General features: G+C 57.9%; 1 protein-coding gene and 1 long non-coding RNA gene across 2 annotated transcripts; one reads left to right on the top strand and one right to left on the bottom strand.

The window, feature by feature from the left end:
• Positions 1–17,739, bottom strand: DBH (dopamine beta-hydroxylase). The gene is made up of 12 exons (XM_019728961.2): positions 17,016–17,739; positions 14,408–14,554; positions 12,956–13,213; positions 11,875–12,051; positions 11,074–11,176; positions 7,379–7,545; positions 4,209–4,352; positions 3,792–3,830; positions 3,177–3,236; positions 2,711–2,838; positions 2,081–2,240; positions 1–1,114 (listed from the first exon to the last, which is right to left on the bottom strand). The coding sequence occupies exons 1-12, from the start codon at positions 17,364–17,366 to the stop codon at positions 983–985; spliced, it is 1,866 nt and encodes a 621-aa protein (XP_019584520.2). The 5' UTR covers positions 17,367–17,739; the 3' UTR covers positions 1–982.
• LOC141571205 (uncharacterized) lies at positions 2,833–8,905 on the top strand. The gene is made up of 3 exons (XR_012495995.1): positions 2,833–3,080; positions 3,217–7,563; positions 7,953–8,905. It is a non-coding gene; the product is annotated as an uncharacterized LOC141571205 (long non-coding RNA).
• Positions 17,740–18,910: the final 1,171 nt, after the last annotated feature.

Raw genomic sequence — 18,910 nt, 5'->3', positions numbered from 1 at the left:
TGGAGACTGACCAGGAAGTTTGAGGCACGTTCCCACTCCAGCTCAGGGAGGATGCTCAGACAAGGCTTTCTCTCGTGGGAGCAAGGCCACCCTGTTAGCTTTCACTGGGGGCTGCCCTGTGTGGGGGCTTTACCGTCTCGCTAGCCAGCATCACACTGGCCCCATTTTACAGAGGAGAAAACTGAGGGGCAGGGGGTGAAATGGTCTGCCTAAGTCACACGTGCACTACAAGGCGGCATGGGTTTCTAATGCGGGTCCGATGCCTGGGGCTGTTAACTGCTTGTTCCATGGAGGACAGAGGAACCTGGGCTACTAACTCCACTTCCCCTGAGCTGGCACCCTAATGCTCTCCTGGATCTTTGCTCTCTCATCTTTGGTGGTGGCGAGAGTTGTTGGGAGGGTTTCCCTTTAGGTGGGTGAAAATATCTATTTACCTTGCAACAGAGCAATTTCCCAGGCAAGTCTCTAACCAGCTAAATGGCTTGTCCTGCCTCCATGGGCAGGGAAGCCACCCACAGTGACGAACGAGCCACTCTGCAGGGAAATGTTTAGTGTGTGACCCAGCACACAGCAGCACAATTCTCCATCAATTGGGGCTGGGGAGGCGGGGTGAGTCTGCCCACAGCCAGGCGTGGCTTGTCCCTGGAGGACTGGCCCCTCCTAGCGAGACAAGCAGGGCTTTTGGGACACTGGACTCTAGACCACCGAGCTGGGTTATCCTTTCACTTCGTCCAAAGGCTGTGGAGGGGGTCTTGGTCCACGCAGTCCTGGTGGGTAAACTGGGAGCTCTCTCAGGATCTTCTTGGCCATGCAAGGGGAGAATGCTGGAATGGGCCATGATCTCAGGAAAGGGCATCGGCCAGCCCTTTTGTCCTGGGCACACAGACCTGTATCATGGGGGTCTTCAGAGAGTTTGGGTGCACAGAGCTGGCATGAGCCCACAGGAACGGCATGGAAGGGGGAGCAAGGAGACGGTCCCCATTCAACCTTTGCCCCCACCAATGCTGACCATGGTGGGCCCACCGGAGCTCTGACCCCAGCTGGCTGGGCACCGAGGGGCGGGCTCTTCCAGCTTGGAGACGATCTCCGGCAGGGGCTGCAGACTCCATTCACCCTGCAAGGAAGGACCAGGAGGTAAACTGAGGCTGGAGGGGCAAAACGGGGTGCTCCCTCCCCAGCCACTTTTCCCGATGGCCTCTTGGGTTCTTGCCCTCAAACTCACCTTGTCCCAAATCAAACTTACCCGCCCCTGCTCCCCGGTGGCTACTTGGGTGTCCTTACCTGGAGGTCACCCTGGCCCGTCCACCTCCCTGCCCACCCTCACTTCAGTCTTCACCCAAACAAAGCAGTCAAAGTCTCGGTACAGGATGAGGTTTTAGTCATGTCTTCCCACAGGCTGAGTCAAACGCCATGTTTGCAACCACGTCAGGTGCCCACCCCACGCTACTCTCAGAGGAGCCAGGATCAGCCTTTCCCTTGGGGCTGGAAATGTTTGAGTTAGCAATTAATCCAGCTCCTGAACGCTCCCAGGAAATCTGCCTCCTGGATTTGCAGAGCCTTCACTGTCTGCCTCAGCCGCCCTGCCTCCCACAGGCAGCTCCTGGGGGATAAATGAGCTGCCTTTGAATCCCTGTGTGTCTCAGATAAGGAGGCAAACCAGTTCCCAGTTTCAGGCTGTTTGGTTTCTCACCTGCCCCTCCCCCGCGCTTTATTTTTAGGCTCCGGGGAGGTTGCTGGCACCCTGCTCATACCACCAAGATCGAGGTGCCCAGGAGAAGGTAGCTGCCTGCCCATGTGGGTGCTATGGGCTTCTCCCTCTGCGGGCAGTCTGTCTGTCTGGGCCTGTCTGTCACTAGCTGATTTCTCTGACCGTTTTGTGTGAGTGCTTCCTGCCAGCTCCTCGGAGGGGAGCCCTGTCACCTCACACTGGGCGTCTGCGGAAGCTGGGCTGATGTGGGCACAGAGGCGTGGGCAGCTGCAGGCGTTGCCACTGGGCACCCAGCAAGGGCTGAGGGTGTGGCTGAGGGTTGCCCACCAGCCCCACTGTGTGTGCCCCCGACACACCCACCGGGAGGCACACCTGGAAGCGGACGGCCGAGGACTTGTTGCAGTGCATGGAGATGGGGGCAAAGCCATACAGGGCCTTGAGGACGTCGCGGTTGAAGGAGTTCCAGGGGACAGAGGCAAACTGCTCCGGCACGGAGGCCTGAGGGCAGGTGCAGACTTCCTCACTGTTGAACCTGGCAGGGGCAAGGAACAGCCCAGATGGAAGAGGAGCCCAGCAGGGCACAGGTGACACCTGCCTGCAGACGGGGTGGGGTCCCCAGAGGGGCCCTCAGCCCGCTGCCTCCACTGAGCTTCCTAACAGGTGTCTTGGCCCTGCCTCCACACCCGAGATGGCCAGGCGGCTTCATCTCTCGTGCTACCTGGGAATGGCCGCCCAGGGCTGGGTTGAGGGTGCTTCTCAGGCCAAGTCTAAACTTGGCAGGAGACGCGTGCGGGGGATCGACTAGTGATGCCTGCCACAGGCTCCTCTGGGGACGGTGGAGGTACGGTCGCCACACGCATGCTCATCCAGCTCTGAGAACCTGCCCTGCATCCCTCACTTCCACCCAGCTGCCTAACGGAGCCTGGGAGTTTCTTTATTAGGGCTCCCCTGCCATGCCGGGGGACAGAGAGCACAAGTAGTCACACTCCCCGGAGCCATCACCTGTTCACGAGGTGGAAATACTTCTGCAGGAAGCCCGTGTCCACGGCACTCTTGCAGAGCTCCAGCTGTGTCTGGGGATAGTAGTGCACGTAGTTGACACACATCTCCTCTAGGATACCAAAGCCGCCCTGGGAGATGGAGAAGAGGACGCTCAGCACCGGCCCTGCACACGCAGACACGATCGTCAGCTTTAGCACTTCCATTTGTTCAGTGCATTCATTCATTCATTCATTCATTCATTCACTCATTCATTCATCAATCAAATGGTGCCACGCGGAGCTCTGCGCTCTCCAGCCACGCTGTGAGAACTGCTGGTCTAGTGAGTGAACGAGGGAGGCGCCCCCCTACCCTCCAGCAGCCTACACACAAGGTGAGGAATTAAGACTTGTCCTCAGGAAAGTGTGGACAGTCCTGAGCCAGAAGCCCCGGGGCCCCGGCAGGCGACAGGGAAGCCGGGGTGACTTACCACGGTGGCCAGCTTCCTGTCTCCTGTGTTGTATGTGCAGGAAGTGATGAGCACGTCTCCCTGCAGAACCAAACCAGCAGACACCCGTCAGCACCTGCCCACCTGGGGAACAGGTGCTCTAGGCCTGTTCCATCAATCATTCCTGAGGAGCCCAGCTGTGACGACTACAAGTTGAGTCCCCAGGGAGGGACTACTCATCAGCTTCTGAGGTCCCTTAATACACGGACCATGGTCATGCGGACTGGTTGGTCATGTCTTAGCCCTCAGTGAACTTAGGAAAGCCCCACCTGGCCTAGGGTTCCCCTTCTGCATGACTGGAAGCCCCACTGGTGACTGCCATGCCCTCATCTCTCCCCCAAAGCTCTCGGGCTTTGTGGTCAGCTGACCAGGCGGGCGGATGCACCGATGCACGTCACTTGGAATGCAGTCTGGTCCCAACCCCTTTGAGGCCTGTCTGTGAAGTGCTGGTGAGTCTCACCGTGGGACAGCCCAGCCCTTGCCCTGAACGGACATGGTTGTAGAAGCCCTTTGCACGGTCCCTACCCATCCCCACCGCCATCGCTTTCTGACTCTGCCCTCTGGGGACGGCACCCCCAGCCCTGACCAGGGACTCACCGGGTGGACAGACACAACCTTCTTCAGCATGCGGATCTCCTGTGTGGGGAGAAGGGGGGGCTTCAGAGAGCTGCTGACCCAACTCCAGCTCCCTCCCCAGCCCTCTGGGGTGTAAGTTTGTCCCAGCCCCTTGGGCAAAGCTAGGACTGGCTGTTTGGCCTCTGCCAGGAAGGGATTCAAACAAGATGGTTTCTAAGACAGAGGTTACTGGTCTGCTTGGGTCCCCCAAATCCCGCAATCAGCCACCCACCAGAGTCCCTCCGTTAGATTAAACCCTCAAGGGGGACGGGCGGGTCACTGTGCACCTTGTCAGGTAACTAGACCTGGCCCAGGAGAAGGAAACCTGGCACTGGGGTGCTGCTATGGCTGTTGGGAGAGAGGTCACACAGGCCCATGTGGGGTGGGGTGGGGCCCTACCTGGAAGTGAGGGCTGTAGTGGTCGTCCCTGTTCACAATCTCCCTCTCCCTGCCGTCCCGGGCCAGCACCGTGACCACCTTCCTCCCCGTCAGGTGTGTGTGGAGCTGAGAGGCGAAGATGTGGATTCCCGAGGGAGGCAGGGCCTGTGGGGTCAGGGGGAGGCAGGGCTGGACCATGTGGGGAACCCTGATGCCTGCGCTCCGCTGGTTGCTGGCACCGACCATGGGCCACGGGGCAGCAATGCCTGAGTCTGTTTCCCTAGAAACTGCATTCCTGGGCCTCGTCTTTCTCCCCATCAGTTAAATCCCATTAGAAAACTTAGCGGAAACGAGCTGCCCCCTAAGAGCGACATCACCCAGCTCTTCCCTAGCAGCTACCAGGCCTGGAGCCCAAAGGCTCCTTCAGGTGTGGGTGGCTTCCTTTCAGGCCTGTCTTGTGCCCCCGGAGGCTGATAGTTTATTCTGTGTTCATTCAAAGACCGTAAGGTGAGCGACTGTGGGCAGGGCTGCCAAGGTGAGCACAGCCTGGCTCCTTGCTCTGCAGGCTCATGTCTGGTGGACACAGTGCTGGGTCGTCCCATCCGGCGTTGCAGGCCCCAGCTGCCCCTCACCAGGACCTCGCTTCCCCTGCACGATCGCCGGGTGGCCTTCCCCTGTCGTCAGTCACCTCGCATTCTAGCTGTAGCACTGGCCACCAGAGCTGGCAGCTGGCAGCACAGAAGAAGCAGGCCAGCCCTCCCATCCAGACGCCTCGCTTTGCTGTTAGGGCATGAGGGAATTTTCCAGACGATGGACGTTTTCCCCAACCTAGTGTTAACTCTGTTTAGATAGAACGTTTCCTAAAATGGATTACACGCCACAGCGCTTTCTTAACAACTCTGTTATCTCCCTGACCGTGCACCCCCGCGTTCTGCTCTGTTTCGTCTACACTGCAGCAGCGCAGGCCGTCCCCTGTACTGCTGTGCTTCCTGCAGGTCACCTCGTCACCTAGATGCTTTCCGTCCTGCCCTCCACCAGCTACTGTCCCTGCCCTTGTCATTAGCGATAGCTTTTTGCCCCCTTGCAATGATTTGCTGCCTGGGAAACCTTACGGCCACATTTGTGCCAACTGGGCCCCTGTACTAACACACTGGGCCCTGGGTTCCAGAGGCCAACAGCTGGCCCAGAGATTCGCTGATGGGTGGAGAGGATGTGCTGTCCGGGGGCTGTGGTCTGAAACTCTACACTTTTCCTTGGCTTGTCTAGCGGGACAAAAATCTAGAGCACGCCAGACTGAACACAGAATGTATGCCCCTCGGTGATCTGCTAACAGAGAGGAGTCCCTTCAATGACTAGTCCACACAAATGCAACGTCTGAAAAAACGTGCTGTGGAAGGGGAAGAAGAGAAAACAGTTCTTTTCATCTTCCTCCCGTCAAGTATTTGGAGACTCTGGTAAGAGAAGGCAGGTTTGCATTCTCAGGCCGGCAAGAGGCACGCTGACCCGGGTCCCTGCAATGGGCACTAACTTGGCCTGGGGTCACTCTCTCCCGGTGGCGAGCTCCCAGGAGGTCACTCCCCAGCTCCAGGCTCAGGCCTGGGGGTTTTTCACACAGCAAAATATGTCACTGATGGGAACTCTGGGGCCACGGGAGAACATATCAGATGCTGGGTGTGGTTACGATCTCTCACCTCTTGTCTCAGAACAAAGGAGCTGATGTACTGCAGGACCAAATGTGTCCTGCATAGTCTGACAGCTGTCACCCTTCAGCTTGAGGACACTCTGCTTGCCTAGTGGTCAGAGGACCTGGAAGTTCAGGGAGCCCACGAGAAGGCAGACCCACTGTAAGCCACACCACGAAACTGTCCGCTGCGGTGGCACCGCTTGGAAGGCGGACAGTCTTACTGCTGGCACTGAGACCTGGCAAGCCTCAGTCTCCTTGTCTGTGGAACGGGGTGGTGACACTTACCTTGCAGGCCTTTCTGAGAAGCCAACATTCACACCAGATGCTGAAATATCAGCCACATAATATAGAAAGAACTTGAACCAATAGCAAGGCAAACAACCCGCAAGAAACACTGGACCGAGGTTAGAAACAGATAGTCACAGAAAAGAACAAATGGCCAACAGATGAAGACATCTTCCAACTCTACAGACAGTCGGAGAGATTCACGCTGAATGGCAGTGCAATGTTCCTCTCCCCAGTAACTGAGAAAATATTTAAAATACTGATAACATAGTGGGTGGGAAAGTCTGGGAACTGGGCACCCTCTCGTACTGCGTGGGAACGGGCTTCGGGGGGAGCATTTTGCCAAATTAATTCAAATTAAAGCTCCAGCCCCTATGCGGGTAACTTCACGTCTAGGAATTGGGCTGAAGAATGTTTTCCCACGTGCACAGGTCTTCCCTGCAAACTTCTTCCCCTCTGGAACAAGTCGACAGGGTCCTGGGCACCGCTGACTAGGGAACAGTTTAGCACAGGCCGGGGTTGGGTGAGGCAAGCGGACCCCGAGGGCACAGGGTTTGGGGGTCAATTCTACTCCCCCGAAAGCTGGGCTCCCCACTGTGTGCTCCGGGTCTCAACGCCGACCTGCCATCCCATGGTCCCAAGAACCGGGGCTCCCTGGCATTTTACGCCCTGGGCACCTCACTGGCCTTGCTTGGTCTGTCCCAGTGAAGTCCACAGTGGAAACCAGGCTACGCGGTGCTAAGAAGCCATGAAAAGGCAAGTCACAGGACACAGTCCACCAGTTTGTTTCTGAACACGCCACGTGTGAGGGCATGCAGAAACATGTAAGAGAGAAGTCTGGAAGGACACGGAAGAGCCACTGAGTGGTTCTCTCGGGGAGAAGGTACTGGGCCAGGGGGATTTATCGTGAGCTGCCCTGCCTGCATATTTGGCGGTGAGTGCATGTCTGTCTTACTCACGGCACGAGCGCGTGTTTGAAAATGCAGCCCCTGAAAGTGCTGGCACGTGGTGTGGACAAGTGGGAGCCTGGCCATTGCGGGAGGGGTGCAGGTGCTCACTGGCCCGCGGAAGGCTCCTCTGTGCACAGAGAGGACAGGGGCCCTGGTGAAGCGGCAGAGGGATTTAGGGGTGGAGGAATCCAAGCCACTCAGCTGCCCTTCCTTAGCCACCCCCTGTAGGGCCTTAGCAGGGGAACCACGGCGGTCCAGGCAGCCCCACTCACCATCTGGGTGCACTTGTCCGTGCAGTAGCCTGTGAGGACGAAGGCCACCTCCTGCGGGGGGACGGCCATCACGGGCGTGTACACCAGGCCCAGCTCCATGATCCCCGCATTGAAACGCCGCAGAGTGGCCGTGTAGTACAGACGGATGCCCGAGGAGTCGCGCCGGCCTGGGAGATGGTAAGCGGGTGAGCAAAAGCCCTCCCTCTCCCCCACCCCGGCAGACCGACCCCCAGCCGCCCTCAGCCAGGAGGCCACACCGGTCACCCACCCTGCTCCCACCTGCGGTGTGTACCAAGAGCCCACTGCCTTGTCCCCACACCTGTTGGTTCCAGGCAGACACACTGCCGGGGCTGCCACAGACGCACTGAACGCACACCATGCAATCCCCATGTGGCAAGAAAGAGCCGTGGTTTCTGTGGAAACTAAGTTGAGGGCTTTGGGGAGACTTGATAAAGGCAGGTAACCAAAATCGTGCTGAGTCACGTGGGGTGAGACGTCTGCCGTAGATTTGCGAAGCTCGCACACACCTCAGAGGCTTGGCGAGGGCTTTGACGGTCTTCCCCCATGTTCAAAGGACTCTGCACTGGGATGGGCCTGCAGCATGACCCGTCGGTGAGGTTTGGGCGAAGAGGAGGCCGTGGAACTGTGTCCATTGGCCCACTCGTCAAAGATGGGCAAGCGAGAGTGTACCCGTCCACTGAAGTCAACCAGGAATGCTTAAGGTGCCTCCTTTCTGAGATTTCCCACTTCACTCCTGTGACTACTGTCCTGCGGGACCCAGGCAGCCCCAGCATGTGTGCTGACTGAGTAGACATCTCAGGAAAAACCTGAGCAGGAGCTGGACCCCAGGAGAAGCACAGCATTAAGGGTTCAGCCTCCTGGCTCACCCACAGTCTGGGCCCCACTTGGCCAACAGTGTGCTGTGTGCTCTCAGGCAAGTTGCTCTCCATCTCTGGGCCTCAGCTCAAAGCCAAGGAGAATTCAGTGCTTCTGCCCATCACTGCCCAGCCACACCTGCCCGCTCTTCTTGCAGTTGCTAATTGGAGAGTCCACGAAGCTGCCCTCTAGCCTCCGAGCGGTCATACGAAGCTGAGGGTCAGAAGCCCAGGGATGCTGGCACCCACGGGCACAGCCACACAAACCATGTGGCCTTCAGTCGCCTTTCCCCTGTCCTACCCCTGCCTGGAGTGGGTCAGTGATGAGGCCCTGAGTACTTCGGGTGGTTAAGGGGCTGATCACTTGGGGGAGACACAGACGTGGCCCAACTCCTTGGAGTGTACAGTGGAGCTGGGAGGTGGGTATGAGAGCCCGGGTAACCAAAGAGTCATCGTCCCCAATTTACAGATGAGGAAACTGAGGCTCAGACCCTGCGCAAGATCGCAGGTCTGGGAAAAGACTGAACTGGGATCGGAGCCCAGGGTGTTGTTGGGGAGCCCAGTGGCTCCCTGCCCATTTGCTCTGAGGTGGAGCCAAGAACACCCCCTCTTGCCTCTGCCTCCCTCCCTCCCTACTCCACCCTCCCCTGCAATGGCCAAGCTGACAGCCTCTATATCCCTGGGCTGACAGCATCAGTGGATAACAATAAAAAGGGAGATGCAATTGGTCCAAATTCAGATGGAGATTAAATAATGAAATAATTGTGGAATTTTGATATTTATAGAAAAGCAGCCTATCTCCAGATTTGTGAAGTGACAGGAGTGTCCTTATATTTAGCAAAGAGTCCATAAATACAACCAGATAAGCAGGAAAAGACAGACTTCCCTGACGCATATGGAGTTTTGAAAAATCTATTTGCTTTCCGGTTTTAAATGAGCAGTAAATCCTGTATGAGGCTCAGGCCCAAGTTGACTTATGCCTTTCTCTGTCCGTGCTAGATAATTCCAGCGGCAACACGAAGTGTCAGTTATGCCGCCAGGAAGAAAGCCCTGGCAGCCACGGGTTGTGCACAGCCTGGTACCCACCTCCAGGTGGGACTGTTACGTGCATGAGCTTTTCTAGCCTCAATAGAGCTGTGGGAGGTGAGCAAACATGGCCAGGGGACGGTCACCCACCCAGGGTCATGCAGCTAGGGAGGGACTGGCTGGGACCCAGCCTGCAGCTGATAATCTTATCTCACAGGCTATGTCTGCTCCTCAGTTACACAAGTGAAAGTAAGCGTCTTTTTTTTTTTTTTTTTTTTAAAGAGAGAGTGAGAGGGAAGAAGCCTACATACGGTGGGAGATGCTGGTGAAACAGGAAAATAGTTTCAGTTTCTGATACAGCATCAACGGGCATCTCCATCCTACAGACTGACTCTGGTTGTACACCTTCAGGCATAGGGTGACCCAGCAGCCCCCACTGCCTGGCCCAGCTCGCTTGCCCGTCCCCTACACTGCAGGCAGGACACGCAGTCCGGAACCAACAGTTGACTCAGGCCTTTCAGTTCTGTCTGGTGATTGGCAGGCCAAGTCACTTTGCTGGACCTGAGGTCTGGCATGGTAAACTGGGGACCGAGATCGCTACCCTGCTTCACATGGGGCCTGAGGATTGTGCCCATTGAGTGGTGAGTTGGGTACAAACTCAAACAGGAAACCTGAGAACCTGCACCTGGGCAGACATCACCAATCAATCCCAGCACTGCCCCGCTGGGTCCAGGGTGACGTCAGACTTTCCAACTGCTCGTGTCACTGCTGAGGGTCAGGGAAAGGAGCCGACCCTGACACAAAAACACGTGGGGAGAGAATCCCATCTGCACACTCACACTCGAGGCACACGTTTGCTCTGTTGTGATGTGTTTTGAGAAGCCGGAGGAAAGCTCATCCCCAGTTGAGCCAGGGGACAACTTGCCCTGAGGACAGTCCTGGGAGCTGTGCCTCCATCGGTCAGGCCATGGGAAGGTGGGTGCTAGGCAGGGACCATGCTGGCTCTGAAATGGCCTGCATCCTGCCATGCTACCAGCTGCCCTGTCCTGGCCCAGTCTGTTCTGAGAGGGCAGAGCCACCATGCCTGGGTGCTGGCAGGTCACCCAGTCTGGGATGAGGGGTGGCTCCTGGTCTGAGCAGACTCAGAAGTTAGACTTCCGAGGAAAGTGGCACATGGAACACTAGCTTCCTGCCCTGGCTGGTGCCACGAAGTGAGGATAGAGTGTGGGGAGGAGGAGGTGGGCCGCGTTTCCTCAGACTGAGCCAACATCTAAGTGATTCCTTGAAGCTTTGGAGTCAGACCAGCCTTGCCTGAGTCATTGCAAGGCTGCATGACGGAGACTGTGGAGACAGTCCAGAGCCAGACCTCTGGCTCCCAGAATCCCTACTCATTACATGGCCCTGGTGGGGTCCCTTCACTCTGGGCCTTAATTTCCTCATCTGCAAAATGGGCAGAAACCTCTACCTGCATTTCCCAGGGGCTGATACCTGGGACAGTGCCACGTCCATGGAGCTGGTGTTTGAGGAAGGAGGTGTGTGGGGGTGCTGAGCCAGCCCGATAAGGCCCTGCCCAGGGGCCATCTGCAGTCATGGGAGATGGATGGATGGTGAACGAGAGACACGAGAGGGGTGCGTGCCGCAGTGGGTCATATAACAAGGAGGCTAGATGCTGGGGAGGAGTCCAGCGCTGAACAGACACCCCGATTATCCTCCCGACTCGACGTGGCTGAGTTGAAGCGTTTCCGAGGGGAGGACAGAGGAGGGACCCGGAAAACAGCTCTCGGAGCTCCCTACCTTGTATCTTCAGCGGGTTGTGGTAATGAACCTCCAGGCGGAGAAATCTGGAGGACCCAGGACCCCCAAAAGCAAGGCCAGCTTCCTCTGGGTAGTAGAAGGCCTGCAGGGAGCAGGAGGGAGGGATGCCAGGCGTCAGGTACCACAGCCCAGCAGACAGGCCGGGGTGTCACAATGGGGTCCCTGGACAGGAGTTGGGGCAAACCCATGCAACTCTTGGGGCCTGAGCTGCAGGGGGGTTTAGGGGGACAGCTGAATTAGAATGACGTTATTCTGCTGACAGGCAACTCATCACCAGTCCACGTGGCTGTTTTTATTGGACTTGGAGTCAGGGAGTCGGGGCTCTGGTGCCCCTGGGCCAGCCGACCGCCCGAGACCCTGGACAGCCCTGCCCAGCCTCCTCTGGACATGGGGAAGCTGAGGAAGCCCCACGACGTCACTCAGGGAGGCCCCGCCACCAGCCGCCCAGGAGCACTCTGTGCACAAACCCCTCCAAGTCCAGTGGGGACACAAAATCAGTACCGTGAAGAACACAGCTCGTGGGGCTTTCGCATTTTTATAGAAAAGTAACAAAGGCTGGAAAAGCCTTCGTGGCTCGAGTGGTGAAATGCAGGCAACGTACAGACAGCTGGGGGGGTGTTCGGACGTGGGCCCTCTCTGGTGGTCTCATGAGCACCCCCAGTGCCCCTTTGTGGGACCTTTCAAATAGAGAAGTGGGGGACACAGAGGTGTGGAGGAACGGGGGACCCCAAAGACACTGAAGGAGGCCCGGGAGGTGACACGGGAGCACAGGGCACGCACCTTGGCGCCCAGGGCCCAGGCGGCCAGCACGTGGCGACAGTAGTTGAGGCGGTCAGGCTTCATCTTGGAGTCACAGGGCCCGCTGAAGCGGGGGACGCTCTCGAACTCGGCGGCACACTGGAAGACCTCCATGTGGTGCACGAGCGCCTCGTTGCCCTTGGTGACGATGGGCTCATACTGCAGGGTGGAGGGCACACTGAGCCTGGGCAGTGAACACCTGCCCACCCGGCTGCTCACCCCCACTGGGAGCCTCTGGCCCAGCAGCTCCCCTGCACGGGCCTCCGCTTGCCCATCTGTAAAATGGGGGGAGGGGTTAAGCAAGGCCATTTCCAGGAGTGCTTCTGGGGCTCAGGAGTCTGAGGGTAGAGCCATCAACATGGAACCAGGCAGAATCTGCCAGAAGCCCATGAAGAGCTCCAGAGCCAAGGAAATGAGGACCAAGCAAGTCATTTCCTGATCAGGTGGGGAGAGGAAGGCAGCTGTCCTTGTGTGAACATGGCAGTGGCTGGACAAGGACACAAGAGCTGCCCCGAGGCTGAGCCTGCGCCCAGGGACCAGATGCAGCGTCAGTCAGGCCGGCCATTTCCTGCTGTGTGACTCAGCTGCACATCCCTCAGAACAGGGATGATAACACCTAGTGCTGCCTGAGCACAACTGTGGTGATGGAGTGGGGGACCTCCCCTCCCCAGGTCAGGCAAGTGGTGGACATTCAGCAGCTGTTATCATTACTATCCCATCTCCAGGTCGGTGTTTAGAGCAATTGAGTTCTGAGTGGAGCTGCTGTTCAATGAAAGCCATTCCAGGCCCAGGGAAGACTCAGAAATCAAGACATCAGTTGTGCTTGGTCCAGGCTGGGAAGCCGGGGTACAGAAGCCCTGGGAGATGGGGTGTGAGCAGAGCAACAGGGACCAGAGGGGACTTGTGGCTGCAGGAAGTTCAGGGGCGCCTAGGGTTCAGGTCATAGCAGGGCACCTCGCTCAACCAGGACCATGGACAGCTCTCCAGGACCCAGACGTGTCACGGAGGCCCCAGGTGGAAGGCAGAGCTGGTACAGGACCTGGGCCCCGGACCCACTACATACCATGACGATGTGGTGCCTGGCGAAGCCATCCGGAAGTTCGCTGATGTAGCACCAGTAGGTGGTCTCCTGGCCGGGGACCAGGACGTCAGGGGCGCGGATCTCCATGGTGAGCATGTCCGAGGGCAGGGTGGGGGTGGAGATGTTGGGCTTCAGCAGCTGCACCCTTTGCAGCCCTGTCTGCAGGACCGAAGTGTTGATGGCCTCCAGTGACGGGAATGGCTGCTCCAGGATTCCATACACCAGGTGGACGGTGCCATCCTGCAGCCAACACAGGGCCCGGTGCTCGCCCGCTCGCACCACCGAGTTGGGTTCCGTAACCCAGGGGATGCCAGGTCCCTGCCCACTCTTGTCTGCTGGTGACATGCCTGACACTGAACATGCAGAGCTGCACTGACCAATACGACCACCGCCAGCCCCATTGGTATTGGACAGTGTGGGCATAGAAAGTTCTAGACACTCAGGGAGGAAGGGGGCTGGATTGGCTTTCTCAAGGTGCTGCCATGCAGGTAACCCTGTGTCCACATGTGGGTTTTCCGAGCGCTGGTGGATGTGTGTATGTGTTTGTGTTTGTGGTGGTGGCTAATTGCTCTCCGAATTCATGGCCACGTAAACCTGGGAGCCCCCAAGCTGCCCTCTGCACAGGGCATCAGAGCTCCAGGCAGGCGCCTCCCCCACACCCGGCCTGGAGGCTGAGCTGAGTGCACATGGGCACTGGCGGACCCCGGGCAAAGTTCTCGGAGACCGTCCTTGCCTGCCCTTGCCTCATCCTCGGGGAAGGTGAGGCAGGAGGGCGAGGACTCAGACACCTCTTCTGATGCCAGCTCAGCCCCACCTTGCCAGGAGCCTCTGGGCACACCCTTCCCCTGTCTGGCCTCAGTTTCCTCCATTGGCACCTCACTGCTGTACCATAAGGTTAAAAGGATTTTGTCCCCAAGGGCAAGGTGGGTTGTTTCTCCCTAAGTGGGGGTCTTGCAGTAGTGTGAGAAGCCTGGGTTTTTGTGGCTCCACTGTGGCTGTGAATGCCTAGGCAGAGCTGGTCAGGCCTTAGAGATCATTTAGTTCCCCTCCACAATTTACAGACAGGGAAACGGAGGCCCAGAGGAGAATGGGACCTGCCCTGGGCCGCACAGCAAGTTAGCAGCAGGGCCAGGGTGGGAAACTCGGTCTCCTGGGCTCTTTTCAGAATTCCACCTGCAGATGATGACCAAGAGGAGACACACAGTAGGGAACAAGCTCACTCTGCTCCCAGGCTGAGAGGCTTTGGGGCAGGACCCTCGTCTAGAAACGTGTCAGCTATGTGTCAACTAAGAGCAGTTCCTGGGAGATCACAGGCTGAGAGCAGAGCTGGTCTCCACACTGCCTTGCCCTCCCCCAGCTGCATCCGGTCCCTCCTGGGCTTTCCCTCTGTGCACAACTGGCCCCTGGTAGCCCGGGGACGCGGCTACCACCCACCTCGATCAGGTAGTCCCGGGGGTCGCAGGTGCTAAAGGGCCTTTTGAAGAGCAGGCACAGGCCTTCCGGGGTCCGCTGTGCCCGCAGCAGCTGGTAATCCTGCTGCGAGTCCAGGTGGATCTGCCCACTCGCGTCGCTCCAGGCGTCCTGCAGAGACGAGCACAGGCCCAGAGCACCAGACGCCCAGACGGAGGGCAGAGCACAAGTTGTCCGCCCTCCATGCAGCTCTGTAAGACAGGACACACTGAGCCTGTGGGTCCAGGGCCGGGGGCCAGAGGGTGGGCACTCACTCCCACTTTCCGTGTCTGCCTGGAGACAGCAGAACTGCTCTCACTTCCTCTGGGACCATGAAGTAGGGCTCTCAAACGCCAGCCAGGGCCCCCAGGACTGGTTAGCCTTGAAGATTCCCAGACCTCTGGGTGGGACCCGGGAATCTGTATTGCTGAGAAGGTGCCATGATTGGGAACGGAGGGGTGGAGGGGCCTTAGACAAACACTGCTCCCCTTGGTCTGCGGAGGGAGGGATCATGGTGGCGCATGGAGCCTCGGAGGGGGGAGACTTAGAGACAAGACAGAGAAGAGACAGAGAGATGGGGCTGGTCTGGGGGAGCCCACAGAGAAACCAGGCACAGTGTTTAAGGTGGCGCTCACTGTCAGGGGCCCACTGTGCACTCGTGCAGCCCTGAGAGTGAGTGCCACCTTAAACATGGCGCCCTAGGTGTCTTGCTTCCTTCACCCTGGTCCTAGTCTTGCTTGCAGAGGGTAAACTGAGGCCCAGGGAGGAAACAGACCTGCTGCATTTTCCCAGGATGTTGGCAGCTGGCAGGTCTGGCTGACCCCTGCCCTTGTTTACCCCCAGCTGCTTCCCTTGCACAAGAAGGGTTCAGGCCAGTGTCGGGAAAGAAGGCCTGGGGCGGAGGCTGGCGTGGGGCGAGGCTTCCCCAGCGGGCAGGCTTCTGTTCTGACTCAGGAACCCCACGGGTCCTTGGCCTTAAGACTTTTTTGTAACCCTGCTTCCAAGGCTAAAGCCTATCTTCTACATTTCCTTGAGAAAAAAAGAAACCTGCACAAGATTTTGCAAAATTTTCCCTAGAGAAACGCAGCACAGAAAGGCTCCTGCTGGGGCCACTGCTGGTTTGCAGGACTAATTTTAAAGGGAGGCAGAAAGTCCGTTGTGATACTCGAGCTGGAATGCTAGAATGTATTTGTTGAACATATTGTTGAAGGAGGAAAAACAAGTCTGACATTTGTTGGCATAGGAATTTGTTGAGCAAATGAATCTTGCAGTGTGCAGGAGGGTGAAGTCGCCTCGGCTCTCTTGGCAGCCGGGAAAAGCAGCCCCAGGAGGAGCGGTACTCTGACAGGGGCCCTGCTGCTCCGAACAGACGTCTCCGAACGGGGGCTGCCCGGGGCTGTCTTGGCCGTGACCCCCTGAGCCACTGAGCGTCCTTGTGTGGGAGGCAGGGCAGCCTGGGGGCCAGATCTGCGCCCCAACCAGCCAGCTCCCGCCTGTCCTACCTGGGTGACCCCATGCAGATGCTGCAGCTCACCCAGCCTCCTGCCTCTCCTGTGACATGGGCAAAGCACCCGCCTGCAGAGTTCGCAGGGGATCGGGTGGGGCACAGTTGGGTTCCGGAAATATCAGCCAGTGTCAGCTCTTGTGTCAACTCACAAAACCCCGAAGAAGTGGCGAGAGATCACTCCCCTCACTCTGCTGATGAGGGCATGGAAGCTGGGCGTTGGGAGCTGGCTGCCAAGTCAGCCTCACCTCTCCTGACTCCGTGTTCCAGTGGGTTCCCCACGTCCCAGGTGAAGAAGGTGCCATCTAACTTTAAAAAGTGTTTAATCTTTCTGTGTCTTTTTATGGAGAGTTGGGGTTCATGCCCAGAGAGATCCTGATGCCAGGCCCATCTGGGGAGGAAGGCGTGGGGCTGGGGTGGCTCAGGGCAGGTGTGGGGCCCCCATCCTGGGACCCCCCTTCAGCTTGTCGTGGCCCCAGAGTCCCTCTAGTTTGAAAGGAAAATCCCCCTTTCTCCATCCTTTATGGCAAGAACAGGATAAAATTGGAAGGCAAGGAGTCAAGAGGTCAGCCCTGTGGGTTTGTTCCACCCCTGGGGGCCGGGGGGTGTCTGCACCTGCTCAGTTCATCCGCGTGTGCAAGCACTTGTCCTGCCAGAGCTGCGTCCTGGCCTGGTGTGCACGCTGGCTGCTGTACTTAGTCACACGCAACCACTAGGCCTGCGTGGGAGGGTGTGGGTGCCCTGGACGTCATTTGAGCGAGTGGAGACTGTGGGCTCTGCACTCAGGGGGGGGGGCACATCCATGGAGTAGTGTGTGTGTATGTGGCGTGTGTGCCCTTCCTATGTTTATGCTCCTTGGGCACCCCTGTTGCTTGCGGTGTGTAGTCAAGGACCAGGGAAGACATCTGTTTCCCATTTTGTCCTCGAATTGGCATCTCCAAGACACCCAGGCTTGGGACATAGGCTTGTCTAAGATCAGAGTAAACCTGAACAGAGTAACGAGAGAAGAGTTTCCTCAGGATGGTGGGTGTGAGAGGAAGGGCAGCTGGGGGGCTGGGGGGGCAAGCTGAGGCCGGAGGAAAGACTTACCCCAAAGTAGGCGCTGTCCCCATTGGTCCAGAGCACGACCAGGTCAGCATTCTCCAACTCACCGCGGTCCGACATCCCAAACAGGACCCCGGCCTTGAACTCCCGCACCAGGAGCTGGAAGTGAACTATCTCCTGCACGTAGCTGACATTCCATGAGAGCTCCAGGGTCCCCTCAGGGTCCAGGGGGATGTGGTAGGGGAAGGGGCTCTCGGCGGGGACGGAACCCTGTAGTGCGGCCACCAGGATGACCAGGAAGACGGCCACGGCTGTGCCATACATGGAGGCAGCCTCGCGCACGCTGGGCCGGGGGATCTGCATGGCTGGGTGAGCGTGGCCGCCCCACCTGGCCATTTATATCCCTGGCCCTCCGAGAGGGTGGGCCCAGGCTGCACCGGTAATCACATTTGTCTGGTGGGGAATCGAATTGTCCCAGTGACCCTCCCACCAGCTTGAGCCTCAGGCCAAATGCTTTGCCTCCCTTGCTCTCCTAATTGGCACTAATGCCGCATGGACAGTATCAGTGGGAATTGAAGCAGACTGGCCGAGTTTGTCCCCTCTGAACGGTCTCTGAAGAGCTGTCCGGGAAGTGGCTCCTTCCTGCAGCCAGAAGGCCTTTCAGACGCCCTCCGGCCAGGCACTGGGCTGACCACCATGCAGGCTCTCCTGACCTGTCCCCCTGCAGCTGACGAGATGAGCCTCATGCTGTCCCATCCGTGGATGGGCAGACTGAGACCTTGGTTATCTCCAAGGTGACGAGTGAGCAATGAAAGCGCACGGCTCTGGGCCCGGCCCAGGGAGCCATTTCTACAATGCTGGCGGGTGGGCCAATTTCAAACTAAAAATACAAGACAATCCCCTAAATAGGCCCTGTGTTTAGACACTCTCCACAGCCTGCTGTTCCCACTTTTGTCTCTTCTCTATTTCCCCACAGGCTCCAGCTGGTGCCACGGCTGCTCCAGAAGGAGTGGGTACACTGCTGGAGGGCGGGGGCAGATAGCACAGTGGGTACACAGAGCTGGGGGTGAACACTGCAGGGCGCATTTCTGGGGAGTAGACTCGGCGATGCCTTGCTGAGGGGTACAGTGTACGGCGCCTTGCTGGTGGGCGACAGACGTGAGGAAAGGGGTGCACGTGACAGGCCTGCTTCCCTGTCTCCAAAGCTCCCAAACCATGACCTCCTCTAGCCAAGAATGGACCCAGCCTGAATTTGAACCCTCCCAGGCCAGCCAGCCCATCACACCATTTCTCCACACACCACAGGGCCTTCCCACAGTCTCACAGTGCTGAGAGCCTCGAGTGTCAGTCTCACCACACCTAAGCTCACGCCCATCTTTCTCTGTGCAGTGGACTCAACACGTGCTGCCACTTCCAGGAAGTTTTCCATGATTGCTGCCTGCTCTGAACTCGGCCCCCTCCCTCCCTCATTTCCTCCTTCTTCTTCCTGTTCCTTCTCTCTTTGGAGAAACCAAGAACCCACTGGTGCCCATGTCACCAGCTGGTGCCCAACTTTAAGTCCTCGAATAGTCCAAAAGATGGGCCTTGAGTAGGCTGCACTGGACTCTGGTTTTGCGCTGAACTCTGTTCCTTAGGAAGGAATGACGGTGTCTTTGCATGCATATGAAATTTGGAGAAAGTTCCAGCCCTCCCTGGGCCCTGGTGGGTGGTGCTCTCTGCCTCCCAGAGGTCAGGCAGTCCTGCAAAGCCAAACCAGGCAGAAAGAAAGATGAAACAAAAGGCCCTGGGGACCCTCCCCCTCGACTGCATAGGGAGGGTCATGCTGTGGGGACAGAGCCCCAGAGAGCAGTTTCCAGGCTCTCGGCCTCACGTGGAAAGGTGCTGGCTCGGGTAGTAGATGGCCATCAGCTGTGACTAGTTGGCCATCAGCTGTTACCAGT

Source organism: Rhinolophus sinicus, linkage group LG04, assembly GCF_036562045.2.
Source record: "Rhinolophus sinicus isolate RSC01 linkage group LG04, ASM3656204v1, whole genome shotgun sequence".
NCBI classification, from domain to species: Eukaryota; Metazoa; Chordata; class Mammalia; order Chiroptera; family Rhinolophidae; genus Rhinolophus; species Rhinolophus sinicus.
Note: the sequence above shows the minus strand (reverse complement) of the source record. Positions and strands in the feature narration are given on the sequence as shown.